The sequence below is a fragment of the Bos javanicus genome, chromosome 8, assembly GCF_032452875.1.
Source record: "Bos javanicus breed banteng chromosome 8, ARS-OSU_banteng_1.0, whole genome shotgun sequence".
Lineage (NCBI taxonomy): Eukaryota > Metazoa > Chordata > Mammalia > Artiodactyla > Bovidae > Bos > Bos javanicus.
The window spans coordinates 11,285,065-11,304,386 of NC_083875.1; the positions used below are offsets into that span (position 1 = coordinate 11,285,065).

Here is a 19,322-nt window from a genome sequence, read left to right on the forward strand (position 1 = left end):
TGAGAAGATCCTTGATGTGTTCACAGAAAGCAAAGAGGTAGCTGGCATTTGAGCAGTGAGTGAGGGGAACTGTAATAGAGGTCAGAGAGGTGATGGGGTGAGGTGGGGTGGGGGACACTGCAGCTCATGAAAGACTTTGTAGGCCAGTGCATAGGCTTTGCCTTTTACTGTCAGTCATGTGGAGTACCACTGGAGAGCTTTTTAGCAGAAATATAATGTAATTTATAATTGAAATTACCTCTGGACTTCCCTGGTGGTCGAGTGGTTAAGAATCCTGACAATGCAGGGGACACAGTTTTGATCCCTGGTCCAGGAAGATTCAACATGCCATGGGGCAACTAAATCCATCTGCCACGACTACTGAGCCCACGTGCTCTAGAGCCCATGCTCCGCAACAAGAGAAGCCACCGCAACGAGAAGCCTGCACACCGCAATTAGTAGCCCCTGCTCATCACAACTAGAGAAAACTTGTGTGCAGCAACAAGGACCCAGTGCAGCAAAAAATAGATGAATAAAAAAAAATTTTAAGTCTATTTGTTGAGAGTAGATTGTAGGGAGGAAGCACAGAGTGGGGAGATCAGTTAGGTGGTTATTATCACATCTATGCCAGGGATTCCCAAACTTTGATGCTCATGAGAATCACCTAGAGAGGGGTGAAAAATCCCAGTGCCCAGGTCACACCCTGTGCCAATTAAATCAACATATCAAGTGGGTGGCAGCCAGGCATTAGTATTTTATAAGATTCTTCCGTTCATTTCAGTCGCTCAGTCGTGTCCGACTCTTTGCAACCCCATGAATCGCAGCATGCGAGGCCTCCCTGTCCATCACCAACTCCTGAAGTTCACTCAAACTCATGTCCATCGAGTCGGTGATGCCATCCAGCCATCTCATCCTCTGTCATCCCCTTCTCCTCGTGCCTCAAATCCCTCCCAGCATCAGGGTCTTTTCCAATGAGTCAACTCTTCTCATGAGGTGGCCAAAGTATTGGAGTTTCAGCTTTAGCATCAGTCCTTCCAATGAACACCCAGGACTGATCTCCTTCAGAATGGACTGGTTGGATCTCCTTGCAGTCCAAGGGACTCTCAAGAGTCTTCTCCAACACCACAGTTCAAAAACATCAGTTCTCCTGCGCTCAGCTTTCTTTACAGTCCAACTGTCGCATCCATACATGACCACTGGAAAAATCATAGCCTTGACTAGATGGACCTTTGTTGGCAAAGTAATGTCTCTGCTTTTGAATATGCTATCTAGGTTGGTCATAACTTTCCTTCCAAGGAGTAAGCGTCTTTTAATTTCATGGCTGCAGTCACCATCTGCAGTGATTTCAGAGCCCCCCAAAATAAATTCTGACACTGTTTCTACTGTTTCCCCATCTATTTCCCATGAAGTGATGGGACCAGATGCCATGATCTTCGTTTTCTGAATGTTGAGCTTTAAGCCAACTTTTTCACGCTCCTCTTTCACTTTCATCAAGAGGCTCTTTAGTTCCTCTTCACTTTCTGCCATAAGGGTGGTGTCATCTGCATATCTGAGGTTATTGATATTTCTCCTGGCAATCTTGCTTCCAGCCTGTGCTTCTTCCAGCCCAGCATTTCTCATGATGTACTCTGCATATAAGGTAAATAAGCAGGGTGACAATATACAGCCTTGACGTACTCCTTTTCCTATTTGGAACCAGTCTGTTGTTCCATGTCCAGTTCTAACTGCTGCTTCCTGATGTGCATATAGGTTTCTCAAGAGGCAGGTCAGGTGGTCTGGGATTCCCATCTCTTTCAGAATTTTCCACAGTTTATTGTGATCCACGAAGTCAAAAGCTTTGGCATCGTCAGTAAAGCAGAAATAGATGTTTTTCTGGAACTCTCTTGCTTTTTCTATGATCTGGTGGATGTTGGCAATTTGATCTCTGGTTCCTCTGCCTTTTCTAAAACGAGCTTGAACATCAGGAATTTCACGGTTCACATATTGCTGAAGCCTGGCTTGGAGAATTTTGAGCATTACTTTACTAGCGTGTGAGATGAGTGCAATTGTGCAGTAGTTTGAGCATTCTTTGGCATTGCCTTTCTTTGGGATTGGAATGAAAACTGACCTTTTCCAGTCCTGTGGCCACTGCTGAGTTTTCTAAATTTGCTGGCATATTGAGTGCAGCACTTTCACAGCATCATCTTTCAGGATTTGGAATAGCTCAACTGGAATTCCATCACCTCCACTAGCTTTGTTCGTAGTGATGCTTTCTAAGGCCCACTTGACTTCACATTCCAGGATGTCTGGCTCTAGGTCAGTGATCACACCATCGTGATTATCTGGGTCGTGAAGATCGTTTTTGTACAGTTCTTCTGTGTATTCTTGCCGTCTCTTCTTAATATCTTCTGCTTCTGTTATGTCCATACCATTTCTGTCCTTTATCGAGCCCATCTTTGCATGAAATGTTCTCTTGGTATCTCTAATTTTCTTGAAGAGATCTCTAGTCTTTCCCATTCTGTTGTTTCCCTCTATTTCTTTGCATTGATCGCTGAAGAAGGCTTTCTTATCTCTCCTTGCTCTTCTTTGGAACTCTGCATTCAGATGCTTTTATCTTTCCTTTTCTCCTTTGCTTTTCACTTGTATTCTTTTCATAGCTATTTGTAAGGCCTCCTCAGACAGCCATCTTGCTTTTTTGCATTTCTTTTTCTTGGGGATGATCTTGATCCCTGTCTCCTGTACAATGTCATGAACCTCAGTCCATAGTTCATTAGGCACTCTGTCTATCAGATCTAGTCCCTTAAATCTATTTCTCACTTCCACTGTATAATTATAAGGGATTTGATTTAGGTCATACCTGAATGGTCTGGTGGTTTTCCCTACTTTCTTCAATTTAAGTCTGAATTTGGTAATAAGGAGTTCATGATCTGAGCCACAGTCAGCTCCCGGTCTTGTTTTTGCTGACTGTATAGAGCTTCCGCATCTTTGGCTGCAAAGAATATAATCAATCTGATTTCAGTGTTGACCATCTGGTGATGTCCATGTGTAGAGTCTTCTCTTGTGTTGTTGGAAGAGGGTGTTTGCTATGACCAGTGCGTTCTCTTAACAAAACTATTATATTAGCCTTTGCCCTGCTTCATTCCTTACTCCAAGGCCAAATTTGCCTGTTACTCCAGGTGTTTCTTGACTTCCTACTTTTGCATTCCAGTCCCCTATAATGAAAAGGACATCTTTTTTGGGTGTTAGTTCTAAAAGGTCATGTAGGTCTTCATAGAACTCTTGGGTAATCCCAAAGTGCAGCAAAATTTGAGAACCACTGACCAAGACCAGAGATGATAATGACTTGCGTAGGGGAGGAAGCAGTGGAGAGGGTGAGACATGTTCAGATTCTGAACATGCTTTAATGGTTTCAGCAAGACTTCCTGACAGCCAGATGTGGAGTGTAGAAGAAAGACAGGCATCGACATCAAGGGTGACATGGAAGGATTTGTAGGAGGGGCTGGATGTAGCTGTCATGAGCTGAACTGGGGAACACTGCAGGTGGAGGGGGGTTTCAGGGGAATGGGGGCTTAATTTGCATGTGTTGTGTTTGGGATACCTTGTGAGCTGTAAGACATGCAAGAGATCGGGGCTGGAGGTACCAAATGAGAGCGATGCGCATATGGGTGATACTTACAGATGTGAGAATAAAAGAAAGAAAAGAGTGCGACAGAAAGAAAAGAGACCAAAGATTAAGCTTTGGGGTATTCTATAATCGCCAGGAAACAGGAATAAGTAGGGAAGGAGGCTGAGAAGGTGCAACCAGGGAGGTGGGAAGGAAACTAGGCGAGCGTGGTTCCTGGAAGCCGAGTGGGAAAAAGTGTGTTGAGGAGGGAGTGATCCCCTGGATCAAATGCCATTGATGGGTCAATAAAGAGGAGGGTTGAAAATTAACTAGGATCACCAGAGACTCTGACACAAACAGTTTCACAGAGTGGTAGAAGTGAAGGCTTAACTGGAGTGGGTTGATGATTAAAAGGAGAGAGCTCTGAGATGGCAGCTTTAGAAACAACTCTTTGAGGGGGTTCGCCATAAAATACAGAGGAATGGGACAGCAGCTGGCAGGGAAGCCAGGCTCAGAGGGAGCGTTTGTTAAAATGGAATAAGTAACAGCATGTTTGTATGCTGATGGGAATAATCCAGGGGACACTGAAAATCTGATGAATGAAGAGGGGGCAGTAATCTACCTTGTCCTGCAGTTGGACAGAAGGAAGGGGATCTGGTGCCTGAGAGAAAGGATTAGCTTTTGGTGGCTGTAGGCACTGTTCAGTCACTCAGTTGTATCTGACTCTCTGCGACCCCATGGACTGCAGCACGCCAGGCTTCCCTGTCCTTCACCATCTCCCTGAGCTTGCTCAAACTTATGTCCATTGAGTCAGTGATGCCATTCAAGCACCTCATTCTCTGTCGCTCCCTTCTCCTCCTGCCCTCAGTCTTTCCCATAGATGGGGCGTATTTGGAGTTCATCTATATCCAGGCTGGAAGGCAGAGCCAGTGATACATGTCGGGGGCGGGGGGTGGTTGGGTGTGACGGTGGGACTCTGTGGAAGTTCTCTTTCAGTTGCTTCAATGTTTCTAGTGAGTTCAGTGAAAACTCAGCTTGGTAGTTTGCCCAAACTCCTAATGGAGCTAGCATTCAGGTGTCCAATAGTATCAAAGGCCACCTTAATGAACCCAGCTTTAAAAATGACCAAAGTTCACGTTAGTTATTAGGGGCTTCCCTGGTGGCTCAGTGGTAAAGAACCTGCCTGCCAATTCAATCGCACAGGCGATGTGAGCTCAATCTCTGGCAAGGGAAGATGCCCTGGAGAAGAAAATGGCAACCCACTCCAGTATTCTTGCCTGGAGAATCCCATGGACAGAGGAACCTGGCGGGGCTATAGTCCACGGGAGCTGCAGAGAGTCAGACACGACTGAAGCAACTTAGCATGCACACACTTCAGTAGTACCTCTGGTTAATACAGGTAACTGTTGAAGTAGAGAAACAGCCAGTAGAGGGAGAGCTAAGCACACACAACATGAACGTATGTTATGATTTCAGCCCAAAGAAATCCAACTCTAGTGAAGGTAGTTCATGTTGATTTTCTTTGTTTTGAACTCCATATTGGTATTTCTATGGTTTTCTAATGGATGAGGCACACCAGCTTGCTAAATGTTGCAAGCAATTTTTAAGACCACATTCTTCCTGACCTTTTGTTGCTTTCCCACTTTGGATCAAAAACATACCTGCAGTTACTGCTGCTGCTGCTGCTGCTGCGTCGCTTCAGTCGTGTCAGACTCTGTGCGACCACATAGACGGCAGCCCACCAGGCTCCGCCGTCCCTGGGACTCTCCAGGCAAGGACAGTGAAGTGGGTTGCCATTTCCTTCTCCAATGCATGAAAGTGAAAAGTGAAAGTGAAGTCGCTCAGTCATGTCTGACTCCTAGCGACCCCATGGACTGCAGCCTACCAGGCTCCTCTGTCCATGGGATTTTCCAGGCAAGAGTACTGGAGTGGGGTGCCATTGCAGTTACTGAGGGGTACCCTAGTAATGACTGACTCTGTCTTTGAAGGTCAAACACTACCTGAGCTGAAGGTTAAAAAAAAAAAACAGATTTTATCCCTGTACTCGATGTGACTGTTTGGGTGTTAGCAAGGAGGAATAGGTTCTGCTTTCTTCTCCTGGACGGCATTTCAAAAATACTTGTTTTCATGTTCTGTTTTTAAAAATGTGGATGCAAAATTTAAGTTCCAGAAAGAGTTATTTAAAACTGTATGACACTCATTTCTACAGTCACATGACCCAATGTCGTTTGGTTTTGGTGAATTTCAGGATTGTGTATCAAGAATCAGCTTATCTTCATCATCTCATATTATCCATCACTCCCAGTTGTCTTCTATTTGGGGCGGGGGGAACCGATACTTCGTCTCTCTTGGGACTGGGGTGATTTTCCTTGCTGCTTAGGTTAAATCAGATCCATCAGAATAACTCTCATCCTCAAGGAAAGGATACTGCAGGGTGGAAGCTGCAATCCATTTGGAAAGGAAAAATGATTAATGTGTAGGCATAGGGAAGAGAAAAATATGAGCGCCCCGGTTCACATACAACTGAAGTTTAAATGAAAGGCGCAGATAGTACGTAACTATTTATGAGGGCGGAGACTGTCATAAATAGCTCTCTGATGGCAAATCAGTTTCACTTCTGCTTCTGTAAATGTGGCTTTATGACAGGGGCCACAAAAGTGGTTCAACATACCTCGACCAAGGCAAAGAGGTTGCCACTGTCTTTGTGGAATCTTGGAGCTGTAGCATGCAAAGTGACATCTGGTAAGTTGTTTTTCTTATGCAATTTATGCTGTACCTTATGACTGATTAAAAAGTAGCTTTAGAGAAAAATGGAGATGATGGGAGTTTCCATAGAATTCACAACCAACTTCCTCTCTCATCTTACATTAGTAAAGGTACATTTTTTATAATTAATGAACCAACATTTGCAGTAGTATTATTAACTAAAAGAAGAACAGTGAAAAGAAAAGAAAGTGAAAGTGTTAGTCGCTCAGTTGTGTTTGACTCTTTGTGACCCCCATGGACTGTAACCCACCAGGCTCCTCTGTCCATGGAATTCTCCAGATAAGAATACTGGACTGGGTAGACATTTCCTTCTCCAGGGAACTGGGGTCTCCTGCAATGGCAGGCAGGTTCTTTACTGTCTGAGCCACCAGGGAACCCTAAAGGTTATCCTCTATTCAGATTTTCTTAGCTGTTATCTAGTGTCTTTTTTCTGTTTTAGAATCCTATCTAGGGGAGGGAGATGGAGAAGGCAATGGCACCCCACTTCAGTACTCTTGCCTGGCAAATCCCATGGACAGAGGAGCCTGGTAGGCTGCAGTCCATGGGGTCGCTAAGAGTCGCACGCGACTGAGCGACTTCACTTTCACTTTTCACTTTCATGCATTGGAGAAGGAAATGGCAACCCACTCCAGTGTTCTTGCCTGGAGAGTCCCAGGGACGGCGGAGCCTGGTGGGCTGCCGTCTATGGGGTCGCACAGAGTCAGACACGACTGAAGTGACTTAGCAGCAGCAGGGGAGGGGGATTTGGGAGAGAATGGACACATGTATATGTATGGCTGAGTCCTTTCGCTGTTCACCTGAAACCATCACAACATTGTCAGTTGGCTATTCCCCAATACAAAATGTTTTTGGTGTTGTTTAAAAAAAGAATCCTATCCAGAACACCATATTACATTTAGCTGTTGTGTCTCTTCTTGGCTGTGACCTTGTGTTTGATGACTTTGACAGTTTTGAGGAGTCCTGGTCAGCTCTTCTGTAGGATTCACAAAGAGACTGGAGTTTCGGGTGAAAGATCAGAGAGTTAAAGGTCATTCTCATCCCGTCACATCAAAGGTACATATCATCAAGATGATTTACGACAGTTGTTGTTGACCTTGGTCATCTGGCTGAGGGAGTATTTGCGAAGTCTTTCTACTGTAAAGCGACTCTTTTTCCCCTTCTTTCCACCCTGTCCCCCTTGGAAGGAAGTTACTCTGTGAGGCCCAGGCCCAAGGAGTGGGGGATTAAGTTCCCTTTCCTTCAGGGTGAAGCATCTTTAGAAATTGTTCGGAATTTTTCTGTGTGGGAGACTCATTTTTTCTCCTTCTCATGATTTTCCTAAAGTCAGTTATTTCTTGAGGGAAAGTGATTTTACTTTACTTAAGTGAATTTTATGGCTGCGTAAAGGCCAATGAACTAGAAATCTGGAGAATCGGGGCTTAGTTTGAATTTTATAACAGTGTGATCTTAGGCAAGTCATCAATCCTTCTTCCCCAAAGAAAACTTGTGTTCCAGGCACCATTAATATTAAATGCATCAATACGAAACTGAGTTTAGTATTAACGTCATCTTATGCCTCATTAAGTTTGGCAAGCTTGGGCGAGCAATATGAAAGGATTCAAGTTCACTGCCGTAAAATCTGATAAAGTACGTAATGAAAATATCTGCTTACTTTACTTATCTAGTCACCTGGGGGAGAAGGACTGAAAAAAGCCATGCCTCCTCTACTGAATCTACCTCTGGCAGCCGTGCTCCTAATGTTGCACACAGAAGCTGATGCATTAATGCCGAAAACATAACTCTTTTCCTCCGGGGGTTTGATGGCCCTTGTTTCACTTTCGCTTCTAAGCTAATGTGTTTAAATTGTCCCTTTAGAGAGTACCCAGTTTGGAAGAGCCGTGTAATGTCCAATAAAGTGGTTAGGAAATTCTGCCATCACCAAAAGTATTTAAGCATTAAAAAATAGAGAGAGGAGATAAATCCACAACATTGCATTTTTAAGAATCTGCTCCTTGCTCTTATTTCATTCTTCAATTACCTCCCTGTGGGAGGGGACAAGATGCTACCAAGGGCATAGAACCCTGAAGATGCTTCATCAATGGGAACAAGAATGGGGGTCAGTTTACCATTTATGGTGGCATCTGTTCCCCCTGCCCACAAAAGTTGACTTTGCCCAGGTAAATATTAGTACTGATTTCTTGTTAAACTATCTTCACCAAATATTCTGAAAGTCAATAACATTTGTCCAGGTGCATAAGTGTCTGTGGGGCTTCCCAGGTGGCTCAGGAGTAAAGAATCTGCCTGCCAATGCAGGAGATGTGGGTGACGAGGTTCAATCCCCCTGGATAAGTAAAGGGCAACACACTCCAGTACTCTTGCCTGGGAAATTACACAGATAGAGGAGCCTGGCGGGCTACAGTCCATGGGACTGAAAAAGAGTCAGACATGACTGAGCGCATGGAAGTGTCTATAGACCAGCTTTGCATCAGTGTCACATACAGCCCTCACAATGAACTCCAGACGTTAAGTATTTTTCTATTCTCATCTTACATGTGGATAAACTGAGACTCAGAGAGGTTAAGTGCTCTGTTTAGTGTCACACTGCAGTACCAGAGCAGGATCCCCCAATCCAGGCATTCTGACTCCAAATCCTGAGTACTTTCCCCATGGCATCCCTCACAGCCTGGAACATAAACCTGGGTGTGCAGACACCTTGCCCATTTTCTTTCCTCGCGTGTCCCCAGGCCCTAGAACCGTGTCTGGCACACAGTAAACACTTCACAAATGTTTGCTGAATGAATGAATATAATTCCTGCTGTTATTAATTTTACCATCCAAGAATATGTTTAAAAGACACACGTCATTCAACACATATTTACTCAGCGCTCACTATGTACTGAGCACTTTCCACATTTATTAAAAGTAGGGAAGAAACCAACATTAATGATCAAAATGCCCCTTCAAGTTACTTTGCTAATTTAAGTATTTTAATTTTTTTCCTGTTACTGTGGCCTTGGGGCAGGGGAGGGGTGCTGGGGTCGGGGACTGGAAATGGAAGGAAAACAAGAATCGTGTGGGGAGAGGTTAATGATGTGAAGCAAGGGAGGGTGGGACAAGATTCAGACTAAAGGAGAAGAGACTTAGATGTTTGTAATTCTTCATAAACACATTAAATTCTGCTCTGGACATGGACTGAAAGCAATGAACTACTCACTGCCCCCCCAACACACACACACAATCACGCATGCTCACGTGTACCCCCCAATGCCCCCGGCAGTCTGGCTTTGTTTTATTCTGAGGTCACTAGCTTCAGTTGGTGTCCTTAAGCCCAGTTTCATCAAGCTACCACTCTTGCTCCTACTCAACAGCCTTCACTCCCCAAATGCCTCCTCGTGCATTAAAGGGAACCCCTCATTTGTGTTCACTGTTCTCTCCATCTCTTACTCTGAAGCTCCAGAGATGGTTTAAATAGTACCAGTTAGAGGTTTCTTGGTGGAATGATGAGAACCCTGAACTTGGACTCACTGTCTGACCTTGAACAGGTCCCTTCCCCTCTCCAGGCCTCAGTGTCCACATCTGTAGAAGGGGCTCAAGAACATTATTTCATTCCACTCTAGGAAGCTCTTCTAGGACAGGAGTGACCACTGCCTTGGTGTCACCTCTGTTATGTTCTCTTAAGGAAAAAAGAGTGTATGCAAACACAAAAAGAGGAAAGGGAGAGTGAGAGAAGCAAGAAAAACTGTCAAAAGTCACAATTATTTGACAGGAAACTGGTGCTGTGCAGCCTTCCCACATCTAGCTAAATATGCAGAGTCCCTTTTAAAAGATGCTATTCTTAGGCTCTCTGCACATGAATGTAAATAAGTACTCAAATCAAAACTTACACGCTAACCGCACAGTTGAAATACAAGCGAAATAAACCACACATCAAAACTTTGCCCTGTGAGCCACACGTGTGGACGTTTTCAACTGCTTCTCTGCAGAAACAGGTTTCACAAAACACACCACGGTTACTGCCTCTTTGGGGGAGAAAGTGGAGCCCAACATAATTTGAGGAAGGACTCTGGGTCTTTTGCTCTTTAAAATGAACCTGAAATCACCGTATTATCAATCATGCTCCTTTTGACTATCGTTACTGTTTGTATAGTTGCTCAGTCGTGTCCGACTCTTTTGCGACCCCATGAACTGCAGCCTGCCAGGCTCCTCTGTCCATGGGATTTCCCAACCAAGAACACTGGAGTGGGTTGCCATTTCCTTCCCCAGGGGATCTTCCCAACCTAGGGATTGAACCTGTGTCCCCTGCATTGGCAGTCGGGGAAGCCTGATCCATCTTCTGTATTTGTTCCTGGCACTGGCTAGTACAACCAATCGAAGGTCTACAGTGGATCTGTACCCCTGGAGGACCATACATTTGTTGTCTCCAGAGCCCATTGTGATATGACGTTTAATATTTTGTGTGTGTGACTATGGCTCATGGAGTTGCCATCTTCAGAAAACAACAGATATCTTTCCAGGGGGCAATTCCTAGTTTCACATCTAAAGTTATTGTTAGGCACTATCATATTTTTTCTCCTAACTTGCCTAGGTTTTGCCGAGGTTTAGCATTTCCAACCCGGAGAAGGCGAGTGAGTCGGACACGACTGAGCGACTTCCCTTTCACTTTTCACTTTTATGCACTGGAGAAGGAAATGGCAACCCACTCCAGTGTTCTTGCCTGGAGAATCCCAGGGACGAGGGAGCCTGGTGGGCTTCCGTCTATGGGGTCACACAGAGTCGGACACAACTGAAGCGACAGCAGCAGCAGCATTTCCAACCAGGAAACTGTCATGAATTTTAGTAACCTCATAGAGTTTTCCCACCACCGGCTTTACTGATGAACATTTCAAGCAAGAACACGGTATCTTGGGATTTGAGGAAGCCTTAAAGCCTGTCTAGTTCAATGCTGTTATTAGGTGATCATAACAGTGAAAGTTTAGACACTTCTAGGAGCAGAAAATTCATTACTTACTAAGGGAGCTCGTTCCATTTTGGACAACTCTGAATACAAGAGAAACGTTCAGCAAAAATGTACTTTCTTATACTTTCCACCTAGTGGATCTAGTTGTCCCTTCTTGGCACCACTGGAAACAGGCATTATCTCACTATTGTATTCAACTCTAAGGTTAAGTATTTCAAGACCACACAAAGTCCTCTCCACATCTTCTGCTTCAGCCCATGTCTTCCTTCCCTCAAGCTAAACATTCCCAGTTCCTATGGAGCAGTCCTATCAAAAACGAATTTGAGTGGCTTCCCTGGTGGTCCAGTGGTTAAGAATTCGCCTTGCAATGCAGGGGACATGAGTTCGATACTTGGTTGGGGAACCAAGATCCCACGTGCCGTGGAGCAACTAAGCCTGAGCACCGCAACTACCGAAGCCTGAGCACCACAACTAGAGAATTTGTGCTCTACAAGAAAATCTCCCACATGACGCAATGGAGATCCTGCAGCTTCAACAAAGACCCCATGCAGCCAAATACATAAACGTTTAAAAACAGATTCGGTGTTTAGACACCCTTGGCCGCGGAATCTCATCAAAAGCTTCCCATCCACTGTAATTAATTAATTCAGCACTACGATCGATCATTGCCGTTCACGATAGAAATACGACATTGAAACAAAAGCAGCCATGACCTAGAATAGCTCAGACGTAAAGAAAGAATCACAAGTGTACAATTCAGGTGTGCTCGGATCAGCGGTGGCACAAGATGGGGACGAATGGGAACCGGGACACAGCTGCACAGAAGAAACGTGCAAACGAGATGCTAAGAAAGAGTCGCGATTCTCCAGGAAGAAGAGGGGAGCACATTTCTTCTTGACTCCCCTGCCTCGGAGGACTGTAAGGAGTTTGGGGCGGTCTGAGCCCAGGTGAGGAATGGAGAGATGAGGCACCTCCTAGCAAAGGCTCAGGAACGTGTACAGAGCAGAGTTCAGACCACACTCACCAACACCCACCAGGAAGAGAAAGCATTTGTTCTGTTAATGCCCATGAGCCGAACTAAGGGTGAGTGGCTCTTTTGACTGAGGAGCTGCGATTTTCGTTTGGGAGTGATATGTAAATGAGGCACAGTCTTGCTAACTAACGGCCGTGTGTCTACTGGGGGTTGACAGGTCAGTTGAGCTTTTGCATATTTCAGAAGGGCTGGTGACTCTCTGCTTTTGAATTATGCAGCTGAGTAGTCCAATCAGCAGCATCAGAAATGGAGAGGAAGCACGTGGGGTGCCCCGCCTTGTATGCCCCGGATCCTCCCTGATCTGTGGAGGCAGAAACACTCCAGGACATCAGCACTCGCTCTTCTGAGGCTTTGTGGATCCAGTTCTCCCTCTGTGTTCAGTCCCTGTCTCCCAGGGCTGGAGACAGGTTCGATCCGATACTTCCTTTTTTGGAGGTACCTCCCCCCACCCCCCCCCACCCCCCCCACAGATGCCCCATGAGGCAGAGCTGACATAATCCCCAATTGGGGTGTCTCCCTGATTGCAGTGCCGGGTGGGGTGGTGAGGAAGACCCAGAGAACCTAACGGTTATTGCATCTCTTCTTCCCTGCTCAGCATCCTCCGGAGCAACTCCAGGGGATCCCAGGAATATCAAATGTTCCATCCATCTCCCCGATACTTGCTGAGACCCGCTGGGACTCAGTGTCACTCAATGGCCCAGGGGTTCCGGGCTTACCTGATGGGGACGCTGATGTCTCCCAAAACAGCAAAGCTGTATAACTTCACCTTCAAGGCTCTGGTCGTTAGAGGTTTATTGTCTTTTCAGACTGAGCTGCCTTCAAGATCTCAGGTCATTTCAGTTTAAAGGTCAATGGATAAAAAATGGTGGGGATATATGTGTATGTCTGGCTGATTCATTTTGCTGTGCAGCAGAAGTAACAGCATTGTAAAGCAACGACACTCCAATAAAAAAGTAACAACAAAAAGAATAGATTCCAAGAATTTCTTTTAAAAATCTGCTATAGACATTCATGTGTAGTTTTGTGTGCGGACACAGCTGTCAACTCTTTGGTATAAATACTGATTCATGACTGCCAGATCAATGCTGAGTATGTTCAGTATTGTAACAAGTTGACAGTCTTCCAACAGTGGTAATATTTGGCACCATCAGCAATAAATAGTCATTTCTTTTGCTCAAAAAAAAAATTCTATGGATTCAACTATTGCTGAAAATCAATAGTCAAACATGGACTTTTGTCATATTTAAACCAACACACAGTGGACAAGCTGTTATAAAGGATTCAGAGATAAGGTAGAACAGCCATTGCCCTTTAGAAGCTTGGTATCTAATTGGGGAGACAAAGCGTAAGCAAAATTACATGGTCTTTTTGTTTTGTATTTATAATTTCTGCCGTCTACTCCTCCCCACCCCCACTCTGTACTTTGTATTTTTCAGGCTGATGCTCTAAGTGGACAAAGGCAGGCGGTTACATAACAGGAAATGGCAGAAACTGAAGATTTTCTGGTTCGGGAGCTACATCCAGGTAACATCCCTTCACTATCCCCTGATGAAGAGAGCAAGAACTATTTACCATTATATATATGTGTGTGTGTGTGTGCTAAGTCGCTTCAGTCGTGTCCAACTCTTTGTGACCCCATGGACTGTAACCCACCAGGCTCCTCTGTCCATGGGATTTCTCAGGCAGGAATACTGGAATGGGTTGTCATTTTCACCTCCAGGGGATCTTCCTGACCCAAGGATCCAAATTGCATCTCTTGCACTGCAGGTGGATTCTCTACCACTACACCATTGGAGAAGCCCTGAGCAATATCTATTTGCCATTATAACCAAGGGCAAAGGGGTTGGGACTGTATCATTTTTCACTGTTCTTTATTGAGAAGCTGCTTTCTCACAACGTATTTTAACAGTGGATGAATATCAATTATTTCAATAACAACTAAAAGAGCCCATTAATAATCTAGTGGGTTATCTGACCAGAAATTCAACTTGTGCCCCCCACCCTCCTTTGAAAGTTCAAATAAATAAAATTCAAAAATAAATACATAAATAAAAGAAGGTTCCAGGAAACCATCTTGGATTTTCCGAGGGCATCCCGCTCTCAGAATGGAGAAGGTAAGCCCCTGGAATCATTTTGCATGCTTTCTGAAGGAGAGCTGTAGGGTGAACCACACTGGAGTCCCTGAGGGTGGCCTCCCTTCCTAGAAGCCTGGGTGGAGGACACCCAGAGACAAGGAGGGAACTTCCCCTGGGAAGATGCATTTAAGTAACCCCTAGTTACAAAACATCCTTTGTGTTTTGAGAACTGGAGAGGAAAAATTTTCTTACCCCTGGGGATGAATTCCCTTAGCGGCAAGGGTCAGTGGGGGTAGTGCTGGTATCTGAGACATGGCTGGGCAAGCAAACTGAAGGAATTGCAACTTTAGGGCCCCCTTGGGAGACGTTAGTCCTGAAGGTGTGGGGCGTCCTGCTGGGAAAATCTGCGGCAGGTTCCCTCAAGGATCTGATCAAAGCGTCTATATAGAGACGGTTGTCAAAAGCGACACCTTGTGGCAGCAAGGAGCCATAGCAGCAGAGACCACGGCAGGCTTCTTGGGACGGCCCTGCCCAGCCCTCTGCTCTTTCCTCCAATGTTGTCTAGTCCATAAGTTCTGTCAGACTATTTTGTGACCCCATGGACTGTGGCCTGCTAGGCTCCTCTATCCATGGGATTTCCCAGGCAAGAATATTGGAGTGGGTTGCCAATAAATCAGTGTAATATCGTGGAAAAGGGAAAGGAGTGCTTGAACAATTACAGGGAAGATAAGAGAAATGGCCAGTTCACATCCATTCATTCTGGTTACAATTTAGTATGAAACCAGTCGGGAAGATCCCCTGGAGGAGGGCATGGCAACCCATTCCAGTATTCTTGCCTGGAGAATCCCATGGACAGAGGAGCCTGGTGGGCTACAGTCTGTAGGTCACAGAGAGTTGGACACCACTGAAGCGACTTTCCATGCATGCACTACCATTAAGTGTTTTAAATCCCAGATGAACTACTTTCTCCCTTCCACCTGTTTTTTCATTTTAGATATTAAAGGCAAAGTGTAAAACCTGCTTTATTTGACTTCTCAGTGTTTGCTTTTGTTGAGAAATAAGTTTCCAAACTTTGATCAGACTAATTGCCACTCCTTACAAAGTTGAAATAAAGGCCAGGATACATGGGCTGTACTAAGACTCTATTATGCTTGTGGCTAAGATCCTCTGCAAATGTTGTTTAAACAAGAGTTCCTGAGTTACAGGGTCAAGATCAAGGCCCTCCATCCTTTTACTCTTTGCACAAGCAGGTGTGAAAACACTCTGGAATTCCAAGACACCGTTTATAATGTGTTCTAAAGTGTTCTTCAGCAAACCACTGGCCTAGCGGCTGGAGTAGTATTTTTTTAGTAGTTAAAAATTATCTGTTTTATTTTGGTAAAACTTTTTGGTAAGTTTTCTAGGATTTCACTTGATAGCTTTAATCATAACATATTTAAAATTCTTGTTTTTCTTTTTTAAGCTCTGGGATGAATAAAATAGAAGACTAATTTATAAACATCTTCCAGAATATTAAACCACAATAGATAATGATTTAAAGTAAAAAGACTGTAATTGTGCATCGAAAAACATTGGACATGTGGTATCCATTCTTGGCTTCTAGTTATTGCTCTGTCATTTGCTAGCTCCGCGCCCATACAAGTCTCTTGATTTCTCTACATCTGAAGCCATACATATTTTACATTGCTTTCCAGCTCATAAATCCTGTGATTCTGTCACCTCCTTGTTATCAATATCAAGGTTCAAAAGTTTAACCCACAGTGGATTTCCTTAAGCTAAATTACTGAAGTTAGATATTGATATTTGCTTATTATAATCAAATACTTTGGGGACTTCAGAAAACCTTAACTGCTTCCATTTTTAAAAAAGCTTTTAATTTTATATGGCGTATAGTTGATTAAAAACGTTGTGATGGTTTCAGGTAACAACAAAGAGATTCACTTGTGCCTATACGCATGTCCTTTTCCAAATTTTTTTCCCATTTAGGTTGTTACAGAGTATTGATCAGAGTTCTCTGTAGGTTCTTGTTAGTTATCCATTTAAAAAAAAAATTTTATTGGAGTATATTGCTTTACAATATGTGCTAGTTTCTACTGTATAGCAAAGGGAACCAGCCATCAGTTCAGTTCAGTTCAGTCGCTCAGTCGTGTCCTACTCTTTGCGACCCCATGAATCACAGCTCGCCAGGCCTCCCTGTCCATCACCAACTCCCGGAGTTCACTCAGACTCACGTCCATCGAGTCAGTGATGCCATCCAGCCATCTCATCCTCTGTCGTCCCCTTCTCCTCTTGCCCCCAATCCCTCCCAGCATCAGAGTCTTTTCCAATGAGTCAACTCTTCACATGAGGTGGCCAAAGTACTGGAGTTTCAGCTTCAGCATCATTCTCTCCAAAGAAATCCCAGAGCTGATCTTCAGAATGGACTGGTTGGATCTCCTTGCAGTCTAAGGGACTCTCAAGAGTCTTCTCCAACACCACAGTTCAAAATCATCAATTTTTTGGCACTCAGCCTTCTTCACAGTCCAACTCTTACATCCATACATGACCACAGGAAAAACCATAGCCTTGACTAGACGGACCTTTGTTGGCAAAGTAATGTCTCTGCTTTTGAATATGCTATCTAGAACCAGCCATACGTGTACCTATATCCCCTCTTTTAGGATTTCGTTCCCTTTAAGGTCATCATAGAGCATTAAGCAGAGTCCCCTGTGCTATACAATAGGTCCTTGTTTGTTATCCATTTTAAATACAGCAGTGTGTACATGTCCATCCCAAACTCCCTAGCTCGTGGCGTACATTTTTCTTCTTCTCTGCCCCTTTCTCTCTAGCTCTAGCCACTGAGCCAGCAACCACTTGGTGTTTAGTTCTAAGGCAGTCCTTAAACTGAGCCAGGATAAATTCTTTGCATGGAGCATACTTGTAAGGTTAGAATGTCTGAGATGGAAGAGTCTACGGACAAGCTCTTTCAACTCCTTGTCACTGCGTGAGCAGGAGTGGGCCAAGATTCAGGCCTTGGCAGACAGCTCACCCTGCACTGCAGTACCCTGGGGTGTGAGCTGGATCCAGAACACTGAGGAATTTGTGCAGGAAGATGCCAGACTGAGGCTGCCTGAGCTGTCTGGGAGACTCGGGCCTGGAGCCCCATGTGGGAGGTTGGGCCTTCTGCTCAGGTTGCCATCCTGGGTCCCTGAGTGATGCACCCTTTCTGTGGTTCTTGAGGGAAGATGACCTCCCAGTGTCACGCTCAGTTTGGGGGCCTCATGCCCTTATATGAGCTTAGAGAGTTATGACTCTTGGGGTCAACTGTTTTCCCAGGTCACCTCACGGCCATTTGCTAAGGTTTATACCACCCCCAGGAGTGCTGGATTCGGCCGTTTCCAACAGTCTTGACCCCAAAGACCCCCGTACTGTCCTTTTCTCACCAGGTGAATCCTGCCAGGGGGGTGTTTTCTAAAACCCATCCAGGGACTTCTCTGGTGGTCCAGGGATTACGAATCCACCTTCCAAGGCACGGGACGTGGATTTGACTCCTGCTTGGGGAACTACGTTCCTACATGCCGTGGGGCAATTAAGACTATGTGCTGCAACCACTGCGCCCGAGCACCACAACGTGAGAGAAGCCGTCACACCACAATGAAAGATCCTGAGCACCACAACAAGGACCCAATGCAGCCAGATGAATTCTTCTTTAAAAAAAAGTTAAAATACTACAATTGATTTTAATGTATAGTTAACTGTGTCGCAATGGCGCTCAGTATTTCCTTATATTTCATATTTAATTATTATGGCTTAAAGAATAAACATGTAACCAAGACCCAGCACAATCCAAAAAAAAAAAAAACCAAACCATCTAAACACACTGTTTTGGTTTTCAGTTAAACCCTTTCCTGAGGATGATGGAGCCTCCCAGTCCTTCACTTGGTAACCAACAGAAACCACTGAAGTGAATAGACCTCTGCAGGACTACAAAGATTTGCTTCTTGGCAACTTTTTTCCTCGCCTATGTAAGGAAGCAGCTACTAACATCTTTAAGGCAGGAAGGAGGAAAAAGCCTCACCCTCCGCAATTTAATCTCTGAGGGACATCCATTTGGAGGGTATCCTCCACCGCTCTTGTATTCCTTCTATTTTTGTCAACTGACTCATTGTACAGATGAAGAAACTGAGGCTCGGGGAGAAGAAGGGATTTGCCTTGGTCACATGGCCCGTTCTGTTCTCTCATTCTGCTCCTGATCAATTTCCTGGGTTGCAAAGATGTCCCTGAGGCCTTTCTCCACCCCACACTGAGCCATCTCAGGCTTCCCTATCCAGCCATCTTGGCTTCCCAGGATTCGCAAACAGGAACGTTTCATGTCATCTTGACTTGTCTTCTGGGGAGATAGGTTGGGCTGCATTTTGGAAGTAGATGCAAAGTCCTGGGACTCTGGGAATTGGAAATCAGACTGGAATGACCCAACAGGGCTGCTTCTGAAATGAGCTCACAAACAACCAGGGCTGGCAGGGATCCTTCTAGCCTCTTGGGGTTTGTGTGTCGATAGAGGTCAGGCAAAAACAGTGACCTCTGAACCACACAGGGATGAGAGTGACGACCCCCCTTCACAGTCGAAAATCTGCATATAAGTGGACTGTGTTTTTGGTCTACGGTACACCATGCCCTCAAGACCTATAATTTTATATGTAATTTTATGTAACTTCTGTTTATCTCTAGAGGATGATGATATATTTAAAGAACCAATGAGAAAAAGAAGACGATCCGATCGAGACCAGAGGTTTCGAGCATTTCCCTCTGTGGAACAAAGCGCCCTCAAGGAATGTGAGTGTCCTGAAAATGCTTTATCGCTTGTCTGATGCAGCTCTGTCCTTTCCCAGATGTGTTAACATCCTCAAAAGAAGAGAAGGGTACTTGGAGAAGCAGAAGCAGGATGGAACATCTCTGAATGATCTTGATCCC

At 44.8% G+C, this 19,322-nt stretch overlaps 2 protein-coding genes across 4 annotated transcripts in view; one reads left to right on the top strand and one right to left on the bottom strand.

Moving 5' to 3' along the window:
- Positions 1–19,322, bottom strand: part of ELP3 (elongator acetyltransferase complex subunit 3) — a 143,069-nt gene that overhangs the window by 122,698 nt on the left and 1,049 nt on the right. The window lies entirely within an intron of this gene.
- Positions 5,890–19,322, top strand: part of NUGGC (nuclear GTPase, germinal center associated) — a 50,902-nt gene continuing 37,469 nt past the window's right edge. The window contains exons 1-4 of one of the 3 annotated variants that reach the window (XM_061425060.1): positions 5,890–6,304; positions 7,277–7,381; positions 13,734–13,821; positions 19,080–19,184. In XM_061425060.1, coding sequence (XP_061281044.1) covers positions 13,779–13,821; positions 19,080–19,184 — 148 coding nt within the window. In that variant the 5' untranslated portion in view covers positions 5,890–6,304; positions 7,277–7,381; positions 13,734–13,778. Of the gene's footprint in view, positions 6,305–7,276; positions 7,382–13,573; positions 13,643–13,733; positions 13,822–19,079; positions 19,185–19,322 lie in introns of those variants that run through there. The other 2 variants (XM_061425058.1, XM_061425057.1) reach the window with 2 other exon arrangements.